Genomic DNA, 26280 nt, shown 5'->3' with positions numbered 1-26280 from the left:
ATAGAGAAGAGCCTGAAGGATGCCCAGGCTTTTCTCTATTCAGGACAATAAGGTTCTTTTGCAGGCCTTGAAATTTCCACTCGCCTGCTCGCCAATGGTGAGTGGAAATTATAGTGGGGGCGAGTGTGTCCCCCAGGGCTGTCTTGCTGAGCAGGCTCGGAGCTCAGGCCGGATCTGTCAGTGGCACTGGGAGCTGTCAGACTGCTCAATAGCTGAGCGCAGTGAAAGCAAAGGAAGGAGTGTGCTTGTCTCTCTGCCTCCCCCTAGAGTGCAGTACCCGGCTCTGTGAGTGAACAACGAAGTACTGCAACATTTTATAGGTGTGTGTCTAAATTCAGCTCACTCTGGTCACATGATACTCTATGTCAGCCAGCGGTGGCTTCAGGGGAGAGGAGAGAGCACTTAGCGTGCGTGTGTTGTGTGTCTGTGTATGGATGTACATGTGTCTGTGTGTATGTACATGTGTCTGCGTACATACGTACATGTGTCTATGTGTATGTAACTGTATGTATGTACATGTGTGTGTGTATGTACCTGTCTGTGCGTGTGTATTTTTGTGTATGTACATGTATCTGTGTGTATGTACGTGCCTGTGTGTGTACATGTTTCTCTGTGTGTATGTACATGTCTGTGTGTGTATTTTTGTGTATGTACATGTATCTGTGTGTATGCATGTGTGTGTGTATGTGTACGTACATGTGTCTCTGTGCATGTGTGTACATGTTTCTCTGTATGTGTGTGCGTGTGTGTGTATGTATGTACATGTCTGTGTATGTACATGTGTGTGTGTGTGTATACGTGTGTGTACGTACATGTGTCTGTGCGTGCGTGTACATGTTTCTCTGTATGTGTGTGTGTGTATGTACATGTCTGTGTATGTACATGCCTGTGTGTGTGTGTACGTACATGTGTCTCTGTGCGTGTGTACATGTTTATCTGTATGTGTGTGTGTATGTACATGCCTGTGTGTGTGTACAGGTGTCTCTGTGCGTGTGTGTACATGTTTCTCTGTATGTGTGTGTGTATGTACAGGTGTCTCTGTGCGTGTGTGTACATGTTTCTCTGTATGTGTGTGTGTATGTACATGCCTGTGTGTGTGTACAGGTGTCTCTGTGCGTGTGTGTACATGTTTCTCTGTATGTGTGTGTGTATGTACATGCCTGTGTGTGTGTACAGGTGTCTCTGTGTGTGTGTGTGTTTGTTGGCGGCAAGTAACTCTTAAGGCCTGGCTAGTAGCTCAGGACTTGAAATGTTAAGCCCTGTTCTACTGTATGCTGAGATTAATGGATTATTATTTTTTTTTTTTTGCTGTGGATGGGGTCTGCACCCAAATCTCCAGACATCGATATCATAGACAGAGCTTGAGGACGGCGACCTTTTCTTCCAGGCTTTGGCTGGAGCTGGGCTTGAATGCCATGGTACACACAGAGCGGGTACAGCACATCACTGTGACAGTAGCACAAACAGTTCAGAGTTCGGAAAACCTCACACAATGACACTAACCTCTCCTATTGCTCTTTTATAACTCTGACAGCAGTAGAGAAAAGAAAGAGATTAATGCAGTATAACATCACTTCTCTTACACACCAATGTAATACACAGGATGACAGGGATGTCAATGAAAGGTGAATTGTCAGAATCAGACATAAGTGGTATTAAATCCAAAACCAAACATGTAATATATTGCAGCTCACCAATCGTTAGATGTGCTGACTGCATTGGTTTTCGTTCTTTAGGCTTTTTTCCCCCGGCCAGTAACACACCTCCATTATTAGAGTGACCCAACTCTGGTTGAGCCCGGGTTCACACTGATGCGGTGCAGAATTCGCAGCGTTTTCAGTGCGAATTCCGCACCGCATCAGAATCGCGGTCCGCAAAACGCGGAGCGATGTGCAGAATTGGATCGTATAAGTGTGAATACCTATGCGATCCAATTCTGGTGTGGACCAAAAAAAGGGTCCTGCATGATTCATGGTGCGGTGCGATTAGAGCCATACAAAATATACGGCTCCGATCGCACCGCACACAAATCGCATGTGATTTGCACAGGAATACGGTGTGGTTTCTGTGCGAATCACATGCGATATTCCGCACCGCATGTATGTGAACCCAGGCTGAAGAAGCACAGGGGACACAACTGAAAAGCAGCATTGTCAGTGTGGGGGTGGGGAGTGTTAAATATACTAGCAGATTTAAATACACTAACTAAACTGCAGCTGATACTTCATAAGTAGTTACAGCAACCAGTTAATGTTTTTCCTTTTTTGATAAGGGCTTTACATGGAAAAATAAAAGCTCATCATTGTAAGCGATAGTAAATGGTTTGCCTCATCCCTCTAACTGCTACATTTGCAGAAGAGCTTGTTCTTTTAAAAACAGATTTACTGGCTGGATCACCAAGTAAAAACAAGAGAAAGAAAACCTAAAATGAAAAAACTAATGCAGCCATCACATCTAAGAATTGGTAAGCTGCAAAATAATGAATATTTGCTTTTGGGTTTAATATCACTTTGACAGCAGTGTGTAGCTGAGGCTCAAGAACGCAGGGACATGACCAAAAATATGAATCAAATGGTCAAGAGTAACATTAAGAATTATTATTGTAGTGTATGGTTGGAACAGACACCCAGCAGTAATAGGGACTTATTAAAAAAGTGAACACATTTGTCCAAGCTTGGCTAACCACAGGTGAAACCCCCAGGGGAGGGGGCTCAGTGATAGACCATTCAGTCTTCTATCTGTCGCCAATGTTTTGTCTTTATACCTTGATTACCCCAAAAACTTGCATGGAAAGGGCCATCAAAGACGGGATAACACGTGGACACTGAAAGGCAACAGCTATAAATCAAAACCGTGATTAAACAGACTGCAGCTCCATTTGAGTTGAGTTTCAATCTGCTGGCAGACAAATGAATTCTGTCTGGCTTGTGCAGTGAAAAAGTAAGGGGACCTTGTATGCAAGTCACAGATGGGTCGAAACCCGGCCGTTTTTTTTATAAAAAAACACACACAAAAAAACGGTCATTCTATTGGCCGACGTTACCACCAACGGTAAAAAAATTGGCTGATTTACGTCCCGTCTACGGCTGGCATTTAACCCCATAATTACTTCTGTCCCTTGCAGAGATCTCCGCTATTATATTTTACATGAAAAAGTCTTGCGGTAGCAACAATGTATCTATTTGTATCCATTTCGGATACAGATGGTTTTATTCGGATACAAATAGATACATTGTTGCTACCGCAAGACTTTTTCATGTAAAATATAATAGCGGACTGGAATTCTTCTTTTTCTTCTTCGTCGTCTTATTCTTTTTCTTGTGCTTCTTTGTCATCGTCGTCTTCTTCTTTTTCATCGTCTTCTTCTTCTTCTTTTTCATCGTCTTCTTCTTCTTCTTTTTCATCGTCTTCTTCTTCTTCTTTTTCATCGTCGTCTTCTTCTTTTTCATCGTCGTCTTCTTCTTTTTCATCGTCGTCTTCTTCTTCTTCTTCGTCGTCGTCTTCTTCTTCATCGTCTTCTTCTTCTTTTTCATCGTCTTCTTCTTCTTCTTTTTCATCGTCTTCTTCTTCTTCTTTTTCATCGTCTTCTTCTTCTTCTTTTTCATCGTCGTCTTCTTTTTCATCGTCGTCTTCTTTTTCATCGTCGTCTTCTTCTTTTTCATCGTCGTCTTCTTCTTTTTCATCGTCGTCTTCTTCTTCTTCGTCATCGTCATCTTCTTCTTTTTCATCGTCTTCTTCTTTTTCATCGTCGTCTTCTTCTTTGTCATCGTCGTCGTCTTCTTCTTTGTCATCGTCGTCGTCTTCTTCTTTGTCATCGTCGTCGTCTTCTTCTTTGTCATCGTCGTCGTCTTCTTCTTTGTCATCGTCGTCGTCTTCTTCTTTGTCATCGTCGTCGTCTTCTTCTTTGTCATCGTCGTCGTCTTCTTCTTTGTCATCGTCGTCGTCTTCTTCTTTGTCATCGTCGTCGTCTTCTTCTTCGTCATCGTCGTCGTCTTCTTCTTCGTCATCGTCGTCGTCTTCTTCTTCGTCATCGTCGTCTTCTTCTTTGTCATCGTCGTCTTCTTCTTTGTCATCGTCGTCTTCTTCTTTGTCATCGTCGTCTTCTTCTTTGTCATCGTCGTCTTCTTCTTCTTCTTTTTCGTCTTCTTCTTCTTCTTTTTCGTCTTCTTCTTTTTCATCGTCTTCTTCTTCTTTTTCATCGTCTTCTTCTTCTTTTTCATCGTCTTCTTCTTCTTCATCGTCTTCTTCTTCTTTTTCATCGTCTTCTTCTTTTTCATCGTCTTCTTCTTTTTCATCGTCTCCTTCTTTTTCATCGTCTCCTTCTTTTTCATCGTCTCCTTCTTCTTTTTCATCGTCTCCTTCTTTTTCATCGTCTCCTTCTTTTTCATCGTCGTCTTCTTCTTTGTCATCGTCGTCGTCTTCTTCTTTGTCATCGCCGTCGTCGTCTTCTTCGTCATCGCCGTCGTCTTCTTCTTCTTTGTCATCGTCGTCTTCTTCTTTGTCATCGTCGTCTTCTTCTTTGTCATCGTCGTCTTCTTCTTTGTCATCGTCGTCTTCTTCTTTGTCATCGTCGTCTTCTTCTTCTTCTTTGTCATCGTCGTCTTCTTCTTCTTCTTTGTCATCGTCGTCTTCTTCTTCTTCTTTGTCATCGTCGTCTTCTGCTTCTTTGTCATCGTCGTCTTCTTCTTCTTTGTCATCGTCGTCTTCTTCTTTGTCATCGTCATCTTCTTCTTTGTCATCGTCGTCTTCTTTTTCTTCTTCTTCGTCATCTTCCTTTTCTTCTTCTTGCAGGTCACGGCTCATGCGCAGATTTTTTTATCGGTTAAACGATCGGCCGATTTGCCCATCCACTGCGGGGAAAATCGGCCGATCATCAAAATTGGGCGTAAATTTTCCAACATGCCCGATAAAAAAAAGCCCGAAAAACGGCCGACCAATTAACCCACTAACGGTGTGAAAATCGGCCGATTTTTGACCCGTCTATGGTCTGCATTAGACTGCATTCAATCTGAGAGCCTGTGGTCCCTTGCACCACACTTACGTATGAGTAGAATCCAGCAGTGTGGATCCTGATGGCATGAGTGAAAGGGGAAATAGAGAAATAGACCTGTTACACACAAGTGCCTGCTTCCTTTCAGTGTAAAGTCCAGGGATTCTTGCCTGCCCAGCAGTCCAGGTGCTGCGCAAGCCTCCCACAGACATGAGTGGCTGTGTGTCGCTGTACTCCAAGTATACACTGGTGCGATCGTAAACATGAACAGAGCAAACAGGAATATGTAAAAAAATAGAAAATTTTATATTTTTTGCATATGGCCATAAGCTATACTCGTGTTTACAACAGCACCCCCATATACCTGGAGTACAGCCGGCTGTGTCATGTGTTCGTTTACACCACCAGTACACCAATCCACTAACAACAGAAGGATGGAGATCCGTTCCCCATCTTTTCAATGGATTGGATGACAGTCGGATGCAGGGGCGGACTGACAACTCATGGGGCCCCCGGGCAATAGGGGATCATGGGGCCCCTGTGTCCTTGCCCAAACTCAAAAAAGCCTATGAAAAAGGTACCAATGGCATCTCATGGGGCCCCCTACTGACCCCAGGCCCTTGGGCAGTGCATGAGTTTCCAAATGGTCAGTCCGCCCCTGGTTGGGTGTAAGCAGACAAGCGGTCCGTTTACATCCGACTGCCCATAGAGGAGAGTGGGCTGCATCTGTGTCCGCGCTGCATAAGCGGAAGGGACAAGCACCAGCCATCCGCCTGCTCAGCGGGGATCAGCAAATCAATCTCCTGCTGAGCGAGCCCCATGTTAAAAAGGGCTTATTGTACACAGAGGACCACCTGCAAGTACAAGACACAGAAAAACTGGTAAAGGCTCATTCATTCCTTAGCAGGATGGTATAAAATGCATCCTTGATAATGGCAAACCAAAGGAGCATCTTGTTTCTTGTATGCTGAAAATGCCAACCTACGCTCTAAAACCATATAAATGTCAAATCTTTTTTTTTCCTGACAAAAAAAAAAAAAAAAAAAAAAAAGGTAGAAGAATAGATGTGAGCTAAAATTATTGTAACAGGCAATAAAAGCATTCATTAATGTGTGAAAGGTCAAGCACACCTGAAAATGGTGATTTTAAGTGCAAAGGTTTGAGAAGGACCCAACAGAACATAGAAAAGTGATGACTTAAAAAGAAACCTGGAAAGTAAAATCATCAAACAAAACTGATGGAATGAAAAATGCAAAGCAGGTCGGCTGCAGTTAGCATGTGGGAAAATGTTTTTGTTTCTTTTTTTTTGCACAAGGTAACATCACATCATCTTGGGGATCTGGAATTTAAGGCGAGCAGTCGAGATACTCACAGCCGGGCGACCTGGTCGGGACCGGTGCTCTTCTCCTGGAGTTTTACTGCCTGGCGGACTGATAGAAGACTCCTCAAGTTTAAGGGGAGCTGCCAGAGACACAAGAAAGGAAATATTTTAAGAGAAACACGGGAGCAACATAACTATTTTTTTTTTAATCAATGAGATGCAACTGCTAGAACAGTGAATGCAGCGACACTACAGGTCTCAGCATGCCTTACTAGTTACCTAGCAGAAATTAAATACTTTTTGGATTGGCAAGCTACATCAGTACTCATAGCAGAATGTTAGCATTTGCATAAGGGCGTCAAGGAACAAAGGAACTGCATTTTACATAGTTAGTCTGGCTGAAAAAAAGACAAAAGTTCATCCAGTTCAACCATAGAAAAAGGAAAAAAAAAAAGTTATAATCCTATACCCACCTTTTGAGAAGCCGATGGTAGTTGTAAACTTTCCACAGATTTAACACCTTCCCGCCCGACCTATAGCAGATTGACGGCCGGGCGGGACACTCGCCATTGTGACTGGGTGTCATAGGACGTCCTGTCAAAACTAGTTGCTCATGGAGCCACGCAGCAGCGTAATCCAGTCCACGGGACACAGCCGATGACATATCACTACACCGGCCTGTTGGTAGTGTCATGTGACCGCTGTGACCAATCAAAGCAGATCACATGTCAAGTGTATACAATGGATGGCTTCCTGTCATGCCCATCCATTGTATACAATTATGTTGTTAGCTGTGACTGGTCAAGGCAGTCACATGATACACACAGGGCCAATCGCAGCCCATCTGTATCATGTGATCAGCTTTGCCCAATCACAGCTAATCACAAGAATCAGTTTCGTTCAGTAACAATGGTTGCAAATATCAATGAAATACATCGGTATTAGCAATCATAATGTGTTATAAAAAAAAAAAATCCTTATCACTTGTCCACAGTAGTTCAATGTTACTATGGTAACAATGCATTGCTTTGGTCAGAGTGTGCTAAAAAATAAAATAGTAAAAAAAAAAAAAAAAAGGAAAAAATGTAATTAAAAAAAAAAAATAGAAACATTTGAAAAAAAAATACAAAATCAATTATTATTATTTTCACCAAAGAAATGTAGCAGAATACATTTTGACCTAAATTTATGAAGACATTTTATTTATTTGCAAACTTTTATAACAGACGAAGAAAAGTGTGTTTTTTTTTTTCAAAATGTTCAGGTGTTTTTTGTTTTATTAAGCAAAAAATAAAAAAACTCAGTGGTGATTAAATACCACTAAAAGAAAGCTCTATTTGTGTGAAAAAAATGATAAGAATTTCATATGGCTACAGTGACCGCACAATTGTCATTCAAAGTGCAACAGTGCTGAAAGCTGAAAATTGGCCTGGACAGGAAGGGGGTATAAGTCGTGCTCCATTGCCTGTCATTCTAAAAGCATTATAAACCTGCCTACTTGCACCTTGTGTTTTTCATGTACAGAACGTACTGGTCCAGATCTGGGAGGAAATCCCCCAGGACACCATCCGTTGTCTCATTAGGAGCCTCCCCCGACGTTGTCAGGCATGCATACAAGCACGTGGGAGCCATACAGACTACTGAGGACCATTTACCAATGAAATTTCAGCAAAATGGACTCGCCTGCTGCATCATTTTTTTACTTTGATTTTTGGGGTGTCTTTGAATTCAGCCCTCTGTAGGTTGATAATTTTCATTTCCATCACTTATTTGAATGCCCATTTTGCTCTCTTCCACATTTTCATACATTAAATCTCTGGTAACTAGGCGCTTGCACCCTCCTGGGTGTTTCTTTTTTTTGTTATAGGTACATACTGGACCCCCCCGGTCTGAGGAGAGCAGCATCTGTAGAGCATTCCTGACAGAAGATCATCTGTTGCCATCTATAGTCTAGTCCTACTGTGGCGGATCTCCCTGAACACTAGGAGTGCTCTGCGGAAATTTTGTTGCTGATGTTCAATCATTTACGTTCATATTTTTTCATTTTAGGATAATGGAACCATTGTATAGAATCCACATATGTATAAAAAGAATCAGTGAGCATCACCCCAATATTATTCAGCTCCTTTAAGGAACACAATGCAGGGCCATCCATGCAGGGCACACCAACCACTTAGCGGCACATACATGGGTTGGACAAAAATACAGAAACACTACATGATTTGCAGGTGTGAAAGTGACGACATGTTTTGTGTTGAAAGTAGAAGTGATATAACATTCATTTGCTTCCGCTGTGTGATGAGACACCTAGCTAACAGGTAGGAAGCCTCACTTTCCTCATTAACTGAGCACACTGCTAGTAATAGAGTTATGTCAGAGATAACTGAGCTTCAAAGTGGGAAAATTGTTGGTACCGCTTAGCTGGTGCCTCTGTGACTGAAGTTGCCAATTTATTTGCTGTGTCGTGACATGCAGTATCAAAGGTTATGACGGCATATACAGCTTCCGGGAAAACATTGTCTGATAAGCATAAGCACGGTCGACGTGGTCAACTGACTGAAAGAGACAAAAGAACACTGCGCAGGATTGAGACCCGGGATTAAAAAACAACTGCTGCAAAATTGACTGCAGAGCTCAATCTCAGTCTTCCAAAAGTTCGTGTACACAAAAACTGTGCGGAGGGAACTCCATAAGCAAAACATTCATGGGCGTGCTGCAACTGCCAAACCACTAGTGACCGGATACTAATGCTCAGAAGAGGAGAGCGTGGTGTAACACCCATAAATTGTGGACTATCGATCAATAGAAGATTGTAATATGGCCCAATAAATCAAGCTTCACGTGGTTCCCAACCACCGGACGTGTTTACGTGTAGCGAACACCGTACCAAGCTTACGGCCAGGACTCTCCTGTGCCAAAAGTTAAGTAAGGTGGCAGTACAATCATGGTTTGGGCAGCCATATCTTGGTATTCTGCAGGCCCCATCATCACCTTGCTGTATTGTCTCCCTTTATATTGTAAAGCGCTGAGCAAACTGTTGGCGCTATATAAATTCTGTATAATAATAATATAATAATCACCTTGATAGGCAGAATCACTGACAGCGACTGTACAAATTTTGTCTGGCCATGTGCACCTCATGGTGCAGAAATTTCTTTGACGATAATGCTCCCATTCACACAGCTGGCGTTGTCACATTGTGGTTTAACGAGCATGCAGATGAAGTATCGCACCTTCCATGGGCGCCACAGTCACCGAACCTCAATATCATAGAGCCATTGTGGTCAATATTGGAGAACAAAGTTCAGGCTTGTTTTTCGCCTCTGGCATCTCTGCGAGGTCTTGAGTGATTTTTGCATGAAGGGTGGTATCTGATTCCATTATCCACCTTCCAAGACTTACATTTGTCAATTCTCTGGAGGATTCAGGCTGTCCTGGATGCCAAAGGCAGTTCAACACCATATTAGGTAACGATTTCATTCTTTTACCTGGTAATTCCATAATTTTGTCCAACCCCTGTACATTCCTTATAGCAGTCGTTGGCCACATTCAACTGGCTTTGTTCTGCAGTGGTGAAAAGGTTTTTTAGCTTCTCCAAACCACTTCATCGGTTCTAGTGAGTGTCAGGAACATATCCCAGCATTTACATCCACATAAGTAGCACAGACACCATAATTCAAACACCATGGAATGTAATTTCCCAAGGCAGATATTGATTGTTCAAGAACAGGTAGGGAGGTGTGAAGTTTGTGGACAACCCCGTTATAGTTACAGACTGATACCAAGGATGGGACTTTGCAACTAGAACAGGGTGGTTCCACAACTTTCACTCCTCCCATCCTCTTCCTGCTCAATCAACATTTGCCAGGCAGATTGGATTAAGGTGCCTGTGCTACCTGTGTAAATGTAAATGCTGGGGTATGTTCCTGACACTTATTAACAGTGAAGAAGTGAAGCTACAAAACGTCTTCAATATTAAACTGTTGAAGTGAAGATGTTGAAATGCCATTATATGGGGAAGACAGAACGTGTTGAAGGCCCGCATCCCTGTTGGTTGTTCCAGTTTGACATGTACAAAATGTACACCTCACGGTCCTCACAAGAATGTCTATTTTCATTCAGGCATTTCTGAGGAGAGTGGCTCCTCAGCTCCATATAGGCTTCCACTAGGGCAGGGGTAGGCAACCTGAGAGCCGCAGGACTACAAGTTCCATCATGCCTCTGCAAGTCATAGCTGTAACTGTCAGTTTTGTAATCTTTGCAATGCCTCATGGGAAATGTAGTTCCACAACAGCTAGAGAGCTGCAGGTTGCCTACCCTGCACTAGGGTGACTGAGCTTGGAGAGGGCTTTGAATCCTTCCTGCAGCAGTGGAAGGCATGTGTAAAGGTTCTCATTTATCCAAGTCACGCCATTAGTAATTGGTCACAGTCCACTTGACTTGTTCTGTAATGTTGTAAAGATGATTCTTATCTTCTCCAAGTCACTGCTTCAATTCTAATGAGTAATAGGAACATAGCCCAGCATCTACAGTATATCCACAGAGATAGCACAGACACCTTAATCCAGTCACCACTGAATGTTTCAGATGTTGATTGTCAAAATCCCATCCTTGGTATCAGGAAGTCTAACTAGAACGGGGGTTCCACACCTTTCTCACCTCCCATCCTCTTCTTGGACAACAAACATCTGCCTTGACACATCCCATGGAGATTGGGTTAAGATGTCTGTGCAAGCTGTGTGGATATAGATGTTGGGATATGTTCTTGACACTCATCAAAACCGAAGGAGGGGCTTATGGAAGCTACAAAACGTCTTCAACATTAAACTTTCCTGTCCAGGTGGAGATTATAAAACACCATTATATGTTGAAGGCCCCTATCCCGGTTCACGGTTGGTTGTTCCAGTGCGATGTAAATGGCCACTTTCATATCTCTTGCGAACCAGTTGTCCACTTTGTATAAAATGTACACCTCATTGTCCTCAAAAGAATGTATATTTTCCTTAAAGTGGAACTTCACTGCATCTGAGCACCACAAACAAAAAATGCCATTTAATTCATTTGTAATATTCAAAGCAAACTTCCCCATCCATCTATGTCTCCATGCTTAATTTTGCTGAGAAATCAGATTTAAAAACACCCCTTCAGTATTTCCGTCCGTGGCCATCTTGAGAAAGGGCAGATGATTCATGTAGCATTTACTTCCTGGAAACCATCTGCCCTTAGCTTACATATGCAGGTTGGAGGGTGTGCATAGCTAAGAAAACCCCTCCTTTCCTCCTGAAGACTCCAGGGATGTATGACATAGGAATATGATATATTTTCTTATTTACCAATTCTAGCAGAATAAAGATTAAAAATAGTCAAGAGTTCACTGAGAGGGTGAAGTTCTGCTTTAAGGTGAAGGAAGACTTCTACAGTTTTTACACTTCCCTCCCACCTGTTTTTGGACAATCAACATCTGAATCTATCATGAATGCTGCTGCCAGACTCATCCACTTACTAACCCTTCCATAACTGCCAATCCCTCCATTGGCTTCCCATTGCCCAACGGATAAACGTCAAAACATTAACAATAACATATAAAGCCATTTATAACTCCGCCCCAAATTACATCACCGATCTTGTCTCCAAATATCACCCAAACCGTACTCTCCGCTCCTCGCACAACCTCCTGCTCTCTAGCTCCCTCGTTTCCTCCTCCCATGCTTGTCTCCAGGACTTCTCCAGAGCTTCCCCCATCCTCTGGAACGCTCTACCCCAATTTATCACACTATCACCTCCTCTGTTCACTTTCAGGCGATCTCTGAAAACCTCTCTTCAGAGTAGCCTATCCTGCCCTCAGCTAATAATGGAATCTTCTACTCTTCCAACCAGTCCATCCCCCACAGTTACTACCTTTTGTACCACTAGCCCCTCCCTCCTAGATTGTAAGCTCCCAGGATCAGGCCCTCCTAACCCTCTTGTATTGAACTGTATTGTTGCTGTATTGTCTCCCGTTATATTGTAAAGCGCTGAGCAAACTGTTGGCGCGATATAAATCCTGTATAATAATAATATATAAATCCTGTATAATAATAATAATATATAAATCCTGTATAATAATAATATATAAATCCTGTATAATAATAATAATATATAAATCCTGTATAATAATAATATATAAATCCTGTATAATAATAATAATAATATATAAATCCTGTATAATAATAATAATATATAAATCCTGTATAATAATAATATATAAATCCTGTATAATAATAATATATAAATCCTGTATAATAATAATAATATATAAATCCTGTATAATAATAATATATAAATCCTGTATAATAATAATAATATATAAATCCTGTATAATAATAATATATAAATCCTGTATAATAATAATAATATATAAATCCTGTATAATAATAATATATAAATCCTGTATAATAATAATAATATATAAATCCTGTATAATAATAATATATAAATCCTGTATAATAATATATAAATCCTGTATAATAATAATAATATATAAATCCTGTATAATAATAATAATATATAAATCCTGTATAATAATAATAATAATATATAAATCCTGTATAATAATAATATATAAATCCTGTATAATAATAATATATAAATCCTGTATAATAATAATAATAATCTGGCTTGAAACATTCAGTGGTGACTGGATTAAGGGGTCTGTGCTATCTTTATGGATATAGATGCTGGGCTGATCCCATCACTGTTTAGAAGTGGCTTGGAGAAGATATGAATCATCTTCAACATTACAGAACACGTCAAGTGGAATGTGACCAACTACCAATACCGTGACCTGGATAAATGAGAACCTTCACAGACATACCTTCCTTTAGCTCCGCTGCTGCTGGAAGGAACTGAAGCCCTCTCTAAGCTCGGTCATCCTAGTTGAAGATTATACAGAGCTGAGGACTCTCTTCTCCCCGCAGTGTGACAGCTTTGTGTCAGTTATCAAGCACTATTGTTTTCACATTAAAGGAAGAGAAGCGAGCGGAGCAAATGACTGACATGTGTTGCTAGGGATGGGGGCTTTGAAGTGAACCTGTCACTTTACCCTGCACGAGCAAAGCAAAGATTTGCTTTAAAGTGTAACCCTAGCCGAAACCTTTTTTTTCTGGTTAAAGGAGAAGTATAGCGAAAGCTATTTTGGCTATACTTCTCCAATGGATCACAAGAGTGCAGTTTGTTCTTCACTACTGTGACCCATTTTTGGCTGACAGTGGGCTAAAGCCGCTGTTGGCAGACATCACTAAGCCTGTCTAAGCTCTGAAAAAGATGCCATCCATATGGTCCGGATCCACCCAGATGCCTGGACTGGCAGCTGGCTAAGCCTCTCAGCAAGCCGCTGAGAGCCTGAGCTAGCCGTTCCCAACCCCTCCACAGCCTGGCGCTCTAGTGAGTGCTGGAGTGGAAGAGCAGAGAGCCAGTGACTGACAGTCAGTGAAGGCCAAGAAGTGAGTGATCAGTGGTATTTGATCGCTCAGTTCTCAGTCTTAGAAGCAGCGGCGTATAGCTGCGGCATTAGATCAATGCTGCATCCACCTAGGTGAGCATACTTTTTTTTTTTTTTTTCAGAAACACATACGTCTTTCAGGTTTAGTAGAGCAAAACCCTTGTCAGAAAATGGTAAGAATACTCCACAAAGTGAGGTGAAATTAAACAGTTGTCACCAGAGCAGTAACTGAAGGGAGATATTCCAATGAGGAAACCTATTTCATCGACAAAGGTAAAACCAATGTCTGCCTCAGTTACAACTGTCACCAGGATAAATATGGTAAACTGTGCCAGACAAACAGCAGTAGGAACCTGACAGAGGTTCTGATCCTTCCCCACTCCACCCAGAACAAGAAAACATTTCAAATATTTTCACTGAAGATTCACACTGTTCCACTCGGGAGTCGGATACATTTCCATCGGACTCCAATTAGAAAATATGTGACTCTTAGGTGATGTTATGTGAATCTTGGGTGAAAACATTTACAAATAAGTCCCTTTAAGTGTACATTTATTTTGACAGAATAGTTATCGATCATAGAATCATCTTGTATAAGAATGATCATTCACAGATTTGGTGAGCTCTGTCCCAAGTCTCTGGGGTAGTAGGTCACACCAGTGACAGTTAGCTCTGACCTGACCATATCTAACAATACATAGGTGTTGGTTATGGTGGTATGTGGTCTCACCTATGCGGTTCCTCTCTAGAGATCCAGCCTGGGGAAGGTTTGGGTGAGGAGATTGCAGTAGGGAATCTCCCCTTTCCCAGCCACTCTCTGCCCGGCGGAGGTCTGGGTTACTGGAAGAAGAGAGAACACACACAAAGCATATACTCAGAAGAGGGTAAATATTATTTACAATGACAATGGCAGGGAAAAAAAAAATAACAGCTTCTAAACCCAAACTGGAATTTAATTTACAAATGCTCAGCTCTTTCCTCATTACAATAATAATAAAACAAAGTTTAAAATTACAAAAAAACAAAAAAAACCAAAAACAAGTAAAATCAAAAGTTTTCAGAAAAATAACAAAATCCACTCTATTTACCCTAATCTGAAATCCACGTAGCCAATTGTATTTAGATACCTGGGAGCTGTCCACCTATTTGATGGCTAAAGCTGGCCATACACCTACAGATTTCTGTTCGAGAATTTTCATTTGAAGAATATTAGTTTGATTTTTTAATCGTTAGTGGGGTCAAACTGGTGTTCTTTTTCAATAGCAGTGATGGGAAAACTCGAAGGGGAGGGAAGGAAAAACTTTTCTCCATCAAAAACGAATTTTCAGCCAGTGTACATGATCGTTTGCTATGGGGGCACCCGAGGAGGCGCGGTGTCCATTGACACACTGAGCCGCGGCTCAGCCCTGCCCCCTCTACTTCCTCATTGGCTCACTGGTTGTGACTGACAGCAGCAGGAGCCAATGGCTCCTGCTGTTGTCTAAGCCAATGGGGAGAGGGAGTCCTGGGATAGCCGAGACTCCAGCGCACATCGCTGGATCGAGAGGGGGCTTAGGTGAATATTAGAAGGTAAAAAACCTTCTACTTTCTGCATGAAGGTAAAAAAAACCTTCTACCTTTACAACCACTTTAAGCTGACCACCCATTTAGTTCTGAATGTGGTATTTTCCTCAAGGAAGAAACCCAGGGGTGTAAAAAGGGTATTAGACTATTAAAGTTTGCTGGAACTTTAGTATTCATCTGTAAAATAAAAATGGATCACCAATCAGATTCAGCCATCCAAAGCTTGTTTGATACTGCAAAGAGCCTGTAGAGAATGTGTTTGGGAATATCTCTACAAACAGGTCAGTAAATGGTGTTCCCAGATCACCAAAATGCCAACAAAATGGATTGGGTTGAACTGGTGCACAATGGCTATTTCAAGGCTTAAGGCGGAACTAAAGTTCCACTGCCAAAAACTGTGAGCAGGCAAGCGCTTTGTTTGCAGTGAGACATGCAATCTTACTTCTCCAGTAAATACAAATATTCAATAGAGAAGATGGGACTTTCAGGGTGCAAGAACATGAATACCAAACATATTAAAAGGTTATATAACTTATTTCATATTTTTGTAAAAAACACAACAAAAAAGGAAAAAATACAGAAACAAAAACAATTTCAGTACTAAGAGTAAAACTGAGATTCAAACTTATGTAATTGTGGTTACTCCCTACATGTTTCACCCTCACAGGCTTCTTCAAGGGAGATTTTTTTGAAGAAATTTCAGCCGCCGAGGCAGTCTAAAGGTAACTACACTTACCTCCTTGTTCACGGTCTTCGTTGGCAAGTAAACTGACATGGTCCCTCTATGCAGGGAAGACTGAATGCTGTGCATGTGCATAAGTGACATCATCCAGTGCCAGCCAATAAAGACAAACACCCAGCAGAAGATGTCGGTTCCAGCGAAGGATGGGGACCGTTGAAGGAAAGGCAAGTTTATCTCCGCTCTAAGTAACAGGGGCACTTGCAGATAAAGTGACCTTACAGAATCTACCAGATTCCCCTGACCTAAGCCATATTGATTGGGTTTTTTCCTAGATGTAGCTGATGCTAGTTACCTGGCTCTCACAGCCTGGACCTGTCTGTTTCCACCTGACCCACTTGTATTCAGAGCTGTGGCTATGGATGTCGTCCTCTGTGGAACCTAAAAGAAAATAAATAGTGAGGCTGGACACAGTGGTTTCCTTTTAAAATAAAAAAAAAAGACATACTCTGGAATAAAAGACCTTTATTGAAGAAAAAAAAAATTCATTTTCAAAAGGAGATCAACAATTGCAGGCTCAGTATTTTTCTCAAGACAAAAATAGGAGAGGAAGTAGGTTCAGGAAGAAGTGGAAAATTCCCTTGATAAGTAATCTCTGCATCCAGAAGTAGAAGAAAAAGCTCCATTGCTAAACACTGAACATAGAGGATTATGAGGGGGAAAAAAGCTACGGACAGTAAAACCTGGAGGAAAACCTCTGGGACGACAGAAAGACAAACTGGTTATGCAGAAAGCAGCAGACATGAAACTCCGAGAACTATGAAGGATGGTAGATCTTAGTACCATGGTGCACAACCAGCTACATGTGGTCCTCAAATGCAACCCCTGACTTCTGTGAACTGTGTAACTTACTATAAATTCTATGTATAATTAAAACATTGGAAATTATATCTATATAGATCAATCCATCAAATAACCTATAGAATCACGCCACATTAACGTGATATTTTAAATATAAATTATTATTGGAGCTGCTATTCTTAAGCTAATTAAACAATGTGTAAAGTGAATGGAAAATACCATAAACAGCGCTCTCAACACTCAAATACACTTAAATAAAAAAAAAATAACAAATATATATATATATATATATATATATATATATATATATATATATATATATATATATATATATATATATATATACATACACACATACATACATACATATACACATATATACATACATATACACACACACACACATACATATATATATATATATACACACGAAAAACTGCCACTAAATAAGAGTGCCAATATCCTGCCGAAAGAAATAAAAAAAAAACTCAGAAAAAAGTCCACTTAGTCTATCTATCTATCATCTATATATATATAAATAAATCTTTCTTCAATAAAAATATATTCTCCACAATCGTGAATTCTTCTGTGCTCTTAGCACTTTGATGGGGTGTTGAGCACCGAAGAATTCACAATTATTAAGAAAATATTTTTTTGGATTTTTTGATGATATATATATATATATATATATGGACTATACTTAGTGGACTTTTTTCTGAGTTGTTTTTTTTTTTTTATTTCTTTTGGCACAATATTGGTATTTTATTATTATTATTATTATTATTACTTCGAGTTTATATAGCGCCAAAGGGTTTGCTCAGCGCTGTACAATAGAGGGGGGGACAATACATGGCACAGTACAACAACAACAAACAACGTACGAGGGGTAAGAGGGCCCAACTCTTTCGAGCTTACAATCTAGGAATTATTTGGTGGTAGTTTTTATTTTTTCATGTTTATTTATATATATACACATTTGTTAATTTTTTTTAAAATTTAATTAAAGTGTATTTGAGGGTTGAGAGCGCTGTTTATGGTATTTTCAATTCTCTTTATACATTGTGTAACTTACTAGTTATTTTGCTTTTCAATCTCTCTGCTTTATTACGAATTAACTAATGGCTAGTTAGTGTAGTGCCTCAGCTCTAATACAGTAATAATTTCATCATCAACCCTAGGGGTCTTAACCAGGAATAAATATCAGGGTACTATCAGATTATACCAGTACAACCAAGTATGGCAGATGGAACACCTATGGGGCACATATTTGATTTAATTCTCAATTGCAAAGTCATCGTTTCTTTCGATAAAGGAATATTATCTAAAGTAAAAGTATTAATAGATGAATAACTCTTGTAAAATTAAAGGAAAAGTGCCGCTCTGATTAAATTTGAAGCGCCAAAGTTAAATTTCTGCGAAATAACCTCATAATCTGCAGCGAGCATCAATTTTTTGAACAGGCTAGCCTTGCAGTCACGCTGCATTGCCTTCAATGCTTGGCTGCCGACAATATTTTCCAGGGTCCACTGATCTCTAATTGTAAGATGGAGAGGTGGACTTTAAATCAAGCTGAACTCTATACTCTGCAATGCAATGCCTTGGCAATTGTCATGTGACCAGGCAAAGCAGGGGTGCAGCATTTTCCTATTGGTAGGTTTTCAGACCTCTCTTTGGAGTTAACTGGGAATGAAACTTTATTTTTGTCATTAAGCAGACTTAAAGTGCCATTCCGGTCAAACCCCAACTTACCCTAGGTTCACATTTATGTGGGTGGTGCCGCTGCGGATACCCATGAAAATCCGTGCAGCCGCACCACCCGCACAGAGAATTGTGGACCCAAGGGGCGGGTGCCATTAGTTCTAATGGCACGCTACCCGCACTGGAAAACACATCCATATTGGGAACCGAGGTTCTCGTGCGGGCTGCGTTTTCCAAAGAAGTGCAGGGACTTCTTTCCCTGCGTGTCACAGGCATGGGAGTCCATTCAAATGAATGGGCTCTTGTGCCCGAGCAAAACGCGGCCCGCACAGCCGCATAGATGTGAACCGGGGGTCAGACTAAATCTGTCCCCACCCCCATTCTAAAACTATTCTATCTACCCAGTAAAGAAAAGATGTTTAAACGTTCCTATTCTGAAGCTGCTCCGGTCCAGTCACATGACTAACTTCCAGCGCCGGTTTCAGTGTAGGGGAGGGGCAGTGCACAACAGCTGTCTCACATTAAGCCAGTAGATATTATTGCCCAAGCCCTGCAGTTGTTGTTACTGCCTCTCCTCTATACTGAAGCTGGCGCTGGAAGCAACCAGACCGGATTCAGAATAGGTAAGTATAGGCATCTCTTTTTTTACGGGGTACATAGATTACTCTTAGAATGGGGGTTGCAGTAGATTTAGGCTTAGGGTATAGCTGGAGTTCCACTTTAAACTCTGAAAATAAAAAAATACTAGGAGGTAAGAATATGTGGCAGAAGAAACATGCAAAACCTCTTCTGGCGAAACAAAAAAAAACGTATTCCTCATTTCCATAGCAATTTTTAAAAAATATTCTGTGTGCACTGTACACTATCTGCTAGTTGGTGGCATCAACGGGCCAGGCGCCAGGGACAAAGCAACTCTTGCGTGCACGCACAACAGTTACAAAGGGTATAGAAAAGAATCACTCCCTTTAAAATCATCACATTTTGTTGCTTTGCAGCTTGAAATAAAGACAGACACAGTGTTTGTTTGCCCGCTCTTCTTTGCAGGACTGAGCAAGTTCAGTTACATTTGATGGTGACCGTTTGTGGACTGCAGTCTTCAAGTCATCACACAGATTTTCAATGGGGTTTAAGTCTGGGCTCTGACTAGGCCGTGCAAAGACATTTTTCTCCTCCAACCACTGTGGGCTCATGTTTGCTGTGTACTTTGGCTCATTGTCATGTAGGAAGGTAAACCTTCTACCCATGGACAACTTTCTGGCAGAGGGCAGCAGATTTTCCTCAGGAATTTGATGGGATTTTCCCTAATCAATTTTTCCTTCTATCCTGACAAGTGCTCCAGTCCCTGCTGCAGAGAAACCCCCATAACAGGATATTCCCCCCTCCATGCTGTACTGTAGGAATGATGGGATTTGGATGGTGAGCTGGATTGGATTTCTGCCAGACATATAATTTAGTGTTGAGGCCAAATCATTCCATTTTAGTCTCATCCGACAGAACACCTTTCTTCATGTGGCCTCGGAATCTTCAAGGTGCGTTTTGGTAAAGCTCAGTCATGACTGAATGCGGTCTTTCTTGAGGAGCAGCTTTTTTCTTGCACCCCTCCCATACAAGCCACACTTGTGGAGGATTTGTGATATTGTTGTCACATGCACACAATGACCACTCTGTCATCAATTCCTGACACAGCTTCAGAGTTGCTGTAGGCCTCTTGGTAGCCTCTCTGACCAGTTTTCTCCTGGCTCTTTCATCCAGTTTGAAGCAACGTCTTGATCCAGGGAGGGTCTGTGTTGTACCAAATACCTTCCACCTTTTAATAACAGACTTTACTGTGCTTCTAGGCATTGATAAAGCATTTGAATTTTTTTTGTACCAATCTCCTGACTTGTGCCTGTCCACAACTTTATCCCAGAGATCTTTTGACAGTGTCTTACCACCCATAGTTGAGTGTTTGCTTCAGTTGCATTACCAGGGACTGAAATGCTCTAGGAAAGCTCTGTTCATGCTGAGCTAATCAAAATGACCACAGCTGATCACAGTAGAAAGTCAGGTGGCTTTGTGTGCCATTGAAAAGGTGATTAGCTACACCTGATTGAGTTTACAAGTCGCTGAGCGAACTATTGGCGCTTTATAAATACTGTATAATAATAATAATTTTAGGAGGGGGGGATCCTTTTTCCAACTCAGTGATTCTGTTTTTGATTTTTTTTTTTTTTTTTTTTTAAATATATGACATGTTGGTGTTCTAACTTTCACTTGGATGTTATAAGTTGCACTGAGTAAATACAGCTGGATAAAACAAAAACTGTGTCCATCTTCATTTCAGGCTGCAAAGCAACAAAATGGGATTATTATTATTATTATACAGGATTTATATATTATTATTATTATACAGTATTTATATAGCGCCAACAGTTTGCTCAGCGCTGTACATTACAATGGGAGACAGTACACGAGACAGTACAATAACAATACAATTCGATACACGAGGGGTTCGAGGGCCCTGAATTGTACTGTTACTGTACTGTCTCGTGTATTGTCTCCCATTGTAATGTACAGCGCTGAGCAAACTGTTGGCGCTATATAAATACTGTATAATAATAATATTTAGGGGGTTGATTTTTTTTATATACCCACTGTACATCACCGGGGGATTCACAACAGCAGAAGAGGCTCGCCATAGAACCTGGAAGTACTGGCAGTGGAGGGGAACACAATGGTGACAGGTGAGGACAGCACAGAAGGGGGTAGGTGTGCGCCATGATCTGCAAGGACGCTGTGCATACTTGCAGATTCTGGCAAAAGCTCGCCCCCAACAATGAAGTTTATTTTTGCTTTAATTTCTTTTCCTATTTTTTTTTCTGTATCCAGAAGCACAATAAAACTTTACATATATTCTCTTTCATTTCAAAAAGTTTAAGGAGCAGCATGCAGCTAGTTGAGCACCATTGTCTTTTAGTGTTACAGGTGACAAAACCCTCATCAGGAAGAACTGTTTCGAAAAGGGTTTCTCAAAGAGTGTCATGTGAACCTGAGATGGTTAACCATCTTCCCTTCAGAGGGAATGTCCAGGAATGCTGTGTGAGAGGACATGCTCATTTCAGTGTCAGCTATTGGCGTAGTGACTGGATCAGCAGCCTGGATATGTCTGCCGATATAAACCATCTTCAAGAAGCCTGGGCACTTTCTGATCAATGATACCCTTACAGGCAGTAGACCCTGAGGAAGTCACGAGGTGCGTGACGCAACGCGTCGGTTGGTACGTCACTTCCGGTGACACGTGTCCGGACGCCGCGGCCATCTTGGATTCCCCCTGTGATATACACAATTACCCAGAGGATGTGGTAAAAAGGCCTGTATGAAAATTCTACAATGCGAGTGCAATACTTTATTTATCTTTTCATGTTTTAATAAAATACTACACTATGGAAAGTTTTTTGTATTCACTATATATCGGGGAGTGGAGATAAGTGAGAAGATATCCGGGAAGGAGGAGATTGCCAAGTGAGGAGATACCACTGAGGTGGAAATTGCTGTTTGGCCCTGTGTGGGTCTAGGAGGGGAGGCGAGCAGGCATTGCTGCCATTTGGAGGATACCATACACACTAGAAGTGGATCACGTTTTATGAGCAGCACATATAGTTGCACTTGCATGGACTGTTTCGCACTAGTGATTGTCTGTTTTATTAACAAATAGAGCAACTGTTTTAAGTGTGATGCACGGATTTGTTTTGCACTTAGGATTATTCTGTTTTGAAGGAAAATATTTATACTTATATTTTTAATTTTGGTGTTCACTTGCTTTTAGCATTTTTCACATGGATATATAAGAATATTAATTATCATATTGATCACTTATTTGTGGTTTATCAGTTAACATATGCACTTTTAGTTTGTGTTGAACACATATATATGTTACAGGTATATCACTGTATATGTTATTTCACAATAGAGGTTGTGATAATTTGAATATTGATTTTTACTCCCCCTGCCGGGAGGAAATGTCATTGCACATGATGCTGATATGATTTAAGGTTTCTTTGCACTTGCAATTTGATGCATTTTAGTATAATTTTATATAGGATTTAAGCGCTTCACTATATAATTTTAATTGCCGATATAAACCATCTTCAAGAAGCCTGGGCACTTTCTGATCAATGATACCCTTGCAGGTAGTACAGGACACCTTGAAGTGAGGACACTGAGAATGCATGTAAGTGAATGGATGCTTGTGGACTAGTTACACAACTGAGCAAAAGTTTGGAAACACAGAATTAGATGAAGAAACAGAAATAACTTATAATGTGTTTGAGAAATCAGCTGTAAAATCTTGTAAGTAAAAAGCTTGCAGTAACAGGCAAGAGATGAAGAATTAGAAGCAGAGCAAGAAAAGGGAAGACTCAGAATGGACAGGGACCTATGGCAAGCAAAAAGGTACGCCATGGTCCCATTACCTTCGGAGGTGGGGCCTCTGGTTCCATTTTCACCCAGGGTCCCCTCTCTGGTCGAGTGGAGGGCATAACCCCTTCTGGTGAGGGGTCTGAGCTCTGACGGGCTAGCTGGCCCCGAGAGAGGGGAAGGGCGATGGCTGGCTGGCGACTGGGAGCAGGTGCTGGGTCTTGAAAGGAATTCGGACGGGGGCTGGGTTTGAGGACTATGCGGTTCTGCGGAACATTTCGGAGTGGCTGAAGGAGATATGGATGATGGAATGAGCATATGAGTAAATGGAATGACTGAAAGACTAACACAGAGATTCTGAGATGCTTCTCCTTTCATTTAATGGCTAGTTCAACATTAAAAACTGCCTATGCAGGTAAGGGGTGTCTGTAGATAAAAACAAACTGTGCATAACACCCTTGCTATAGTGTAGATCATTTACGTACCTCCCAAAGCCTGGCTGAAAAACTCCAAGAGATGACATCAACCTGTTTTGCCTAAGACACTTCCAGCTGTTAGTGCTCACCCCCGTCATCACAGGAACCAGCTCTCACACTCGCACATGTGTGGTCCACTATCCCCTCCATCACAACACTGTTGAGCTCAGAGCTACTGCAACAGGGGGGAGGGAAAGAGTGCATGCAAGAGGTTTGAATCAGCTAGAAGTGTCCTAGAAACATCCTAGCAACAAGGCAGGAAGGAATCATGCCACAGATCCATTATCTCCTGCGCTCAAGGACTCAGATCAAACAGGCGTTAGTGACAAGCAGCGTGTTGTGTATTCATCCAATGGGAACTCTGCCATACTGAAGTTTCTATCTGCCAAACCCAGCTCTGATGAAGAAGGGAGCACCCTTTGAAACGCGTTAGCCTTCACCCCCCCCCCTTTTTGATTTATCTGTAACCCTGTTTGGATTATGGTTACTTATGCCTGTTATACAATCATTTTGTGAGTAATGCGCAAGGTTTGTGCGCTCTTTCATCTTCCTCTACAGGAATCATGCCACCTCTGGGGACTTTGGGAGGTACATAAATGGCCTACACCTATAGCAAGGGCATGATTTACCTTTGGACAAAGCTGTAGTTTGTTTATATTTACAGGAGCCCCTTAACTGGACAGACATTTTTTCGGTAAAGGTGAACTAACCCTTTAAAGCAGAACCCCTGTCAAATATTTAGGAAGAATCCTTTAGTCCACGCATATACTCACTAGATATGATGAAATGTGATATGAAATACTGCCAGTGCAAGTCGAAATGCCCTGTAGGCTAGTCAAACGGTATTGTCTGCTGCCATGATGGTGTACTTACACAAACCAATGAAAAGTCAGGTGACACAGGAAGCTACAAATGAGCACCAGGAATCCCAACTTGTCAGTGTGGCAGGGCAACGGGAATTGCAAGACTGGCTGGTTAACAAATCATTTTGCAGGTAAAATAGCACACATTCATTTCGTGTGTTTACCTTTTTGTCTGGAATTCTGCAATGCAACCTTTTAATGCAAATATTTGATTTTTCTACAGCTACACACAGAAGTATCTGGTTTCTTAAGAAATCTACTTTTTTGTTTTTAACGTGAACCTGTACTCTGCACACGGGATGAAAACTAAAGTATTGTACAGACGCCACCATAAGGCATCTTCTCCTTCCCTCACCAAACCGCTCAAGAGCCACAAGACATTAAAGAGGAGTTCCGGTCACCCTGTCAAAAAATAAAAGACAGCAGCTACAAAAACTGTAGCTGCTGACTTTTAAAAAACAGCCACTTACCTGTCCCAGGGTCCAGTGGTGTGTGTCCCGCAGCCCATTTCACCGGCCCTCCTGTATTCCAGTTGCTGGCATCTTCAGCGTGGGCACCCGGCTGTGACAGCTTGCGGCTTCACAGCCGGGTACCCACTGCGCATGCGAGAGCAGCGCTGCGCTTCATGAATGGTCCTGTAGTCTTCTGGGACCTGTCACGTGTCCCAAAAGACTACAGGGAGGGAGGGAGGACACCTTCCATTTCCTATTGCCTAGGAAAGGGGTAGGCAACCTGAGAGCCGCAGGACTACAAGTTCCATCATGCCTCTGCAAGTCATAGCTGTAACTGTCAGTTTTGTAATCTTTGCAATGCCTCATGGGAAATGTAGTTCCACAACAGCTAGAGAGCCGCAGGTTGCCTACCCCTGGCATAGGCGATCAGACCGGAAGTGGGAGCGGATACCTGTCAAATTCGGGTATTTGCTCCCCCCCCCCACCCCCCAAAGGTGCCAATCCTTAATGGGGAGTGGGGGAGCAGTCCTTAAAGCGGAACTTCCCCTTTTGGGTGGAGCTCCGCTTTAAATGCCATTTAGAAAATGGAGCATGCCGATTCACTCCTCCAATGGAATAAACAGCCAATCGCCAGTCCCAAGCACTGTCACATGGGTGGGTGTTTGCTTGGTTGGTAGGGTGGGGGGGTCACTTTTTAATTACGGTCCGTCTGAAAGTTGGAATTCCTATAAAAACCCTAGGGAGGGGGATACAGTAGCACATAGGGGCGGCAGGGCGGGGGGGCGCTGCTGTAGGGGGTCACTTTTTAATTACTGTCTTTCTGAAAGTTAGAATTCCTATAAAATGCCCAGGGAGGGGGATGCAGTAGCACATAGGGGCGGCAGGGCGGGGTGCTGTAGGGGTCACTTTTTAATTACTGTCTGTCTGAAATTTGGAATTCCTATAGGAACCCTAGGGAGGGGGCTGCACATAGGGGCGGCAGGGTGGTGAAGTAGAAGTGGACTCCTTATGGCATCTGAAGTATAGATTAGTTTGCATTGTGTATGCAACATGCAGGTTCGCTTTAAAATGTATTTAGAAATGTACACAAATATGATAGGCATAACACCGATAACTTTGTCAAGGAGTAATGCAGGGGTGTCAAACTGGCGGCCCTCCAGCTGTTGCAAAACTACAAAACCCATCGTGCCTCTGCCTTTGGGTGTCATGCTTGTAACTGTCAATCTTGCCATGCCTCATGGGACTTGTAGTTTGGCAACAGCTGGAGGGCCGCCAGTTTGACACCCATGGAGAAATCCTTTCAAAGATGTTTCTGTAAATGGATAGGTACATGAGAGCAAGGCATGTTTACCTATACCAGGGGTAGACAACCTGCGGCTCTCTAGCTGTTGTGGAACTACATTTCCCATGAGGCATTGCAAAGATTACAAAACTGAGTTACAGCTATGACTTGCAGAGGCATGATGGAACTTGTAGTCCTGCGGCTCTCAGGTTGCCTACCC

General features: G+C 41.8%; 1 protein-coding gene across 4 annotated transcripts in view; it reads right to left on the bottom strand.

Moving 5' to 3' along the window:
* MINK1 (misshapen like kinase 1) overlaps positions 1 to 26280 on the bottom strand; it is a 277145-nt gene that overhangs the window by 34275 nt on the left and 216590 nt on the right. For 2 of the 4 annotated variants that reach the window (XM_089688956.1, XM_089688959.1), the window contains 5 exons: positions 23044 to 23274; positions 16389 to 16474; positions 14522 to 14631; positions 6363 to 6451; positions 1504 to 1527 (listed from right to left, as the gene is read on the bottom strand). In XM_089688956.1, the coding sequence (XP_089545082.1) occupies positions 1504 to 1527; positions 6363 to 6451; positions 14522 to 14631; positions 16389 to 16474; positions 23044 to 23274 (540 nt within the window). The remainder of the gene's footprint in view (positions 1 to 1503; positions 1528 to 6362; positions 6452 to 14521; positions 14632 to 16388; positions 16475 to 23043; positions 23275 to 26280) is intronic. The other 2 variants (XM_089688957.1, XM_089688958.1) reach the window with 1 other exon arrangement.

The sequence above is a fragment of the Staurois parvus genome, unplaced genomic scaffold, assembly GCF_062004578.1.
Source record: "Staurois parvus isolate SC_StPar_1 unplaced genomic scaffold, SC_StPar_1.0 ptg000463l, whole genome shotgun sequence".
In the NCBI taxonomy this organism is placed as follows: Eukaryota; Metazoa; Chordata; class Amphibia; order Anura; family Ranidae; genus Staurois; species Staurois parvus.
The sequence above is the reverse complement of the archived record's forward strand: the minus strand, read 5'-3'. Positions and strand labels throughout refer to the sequence as shown.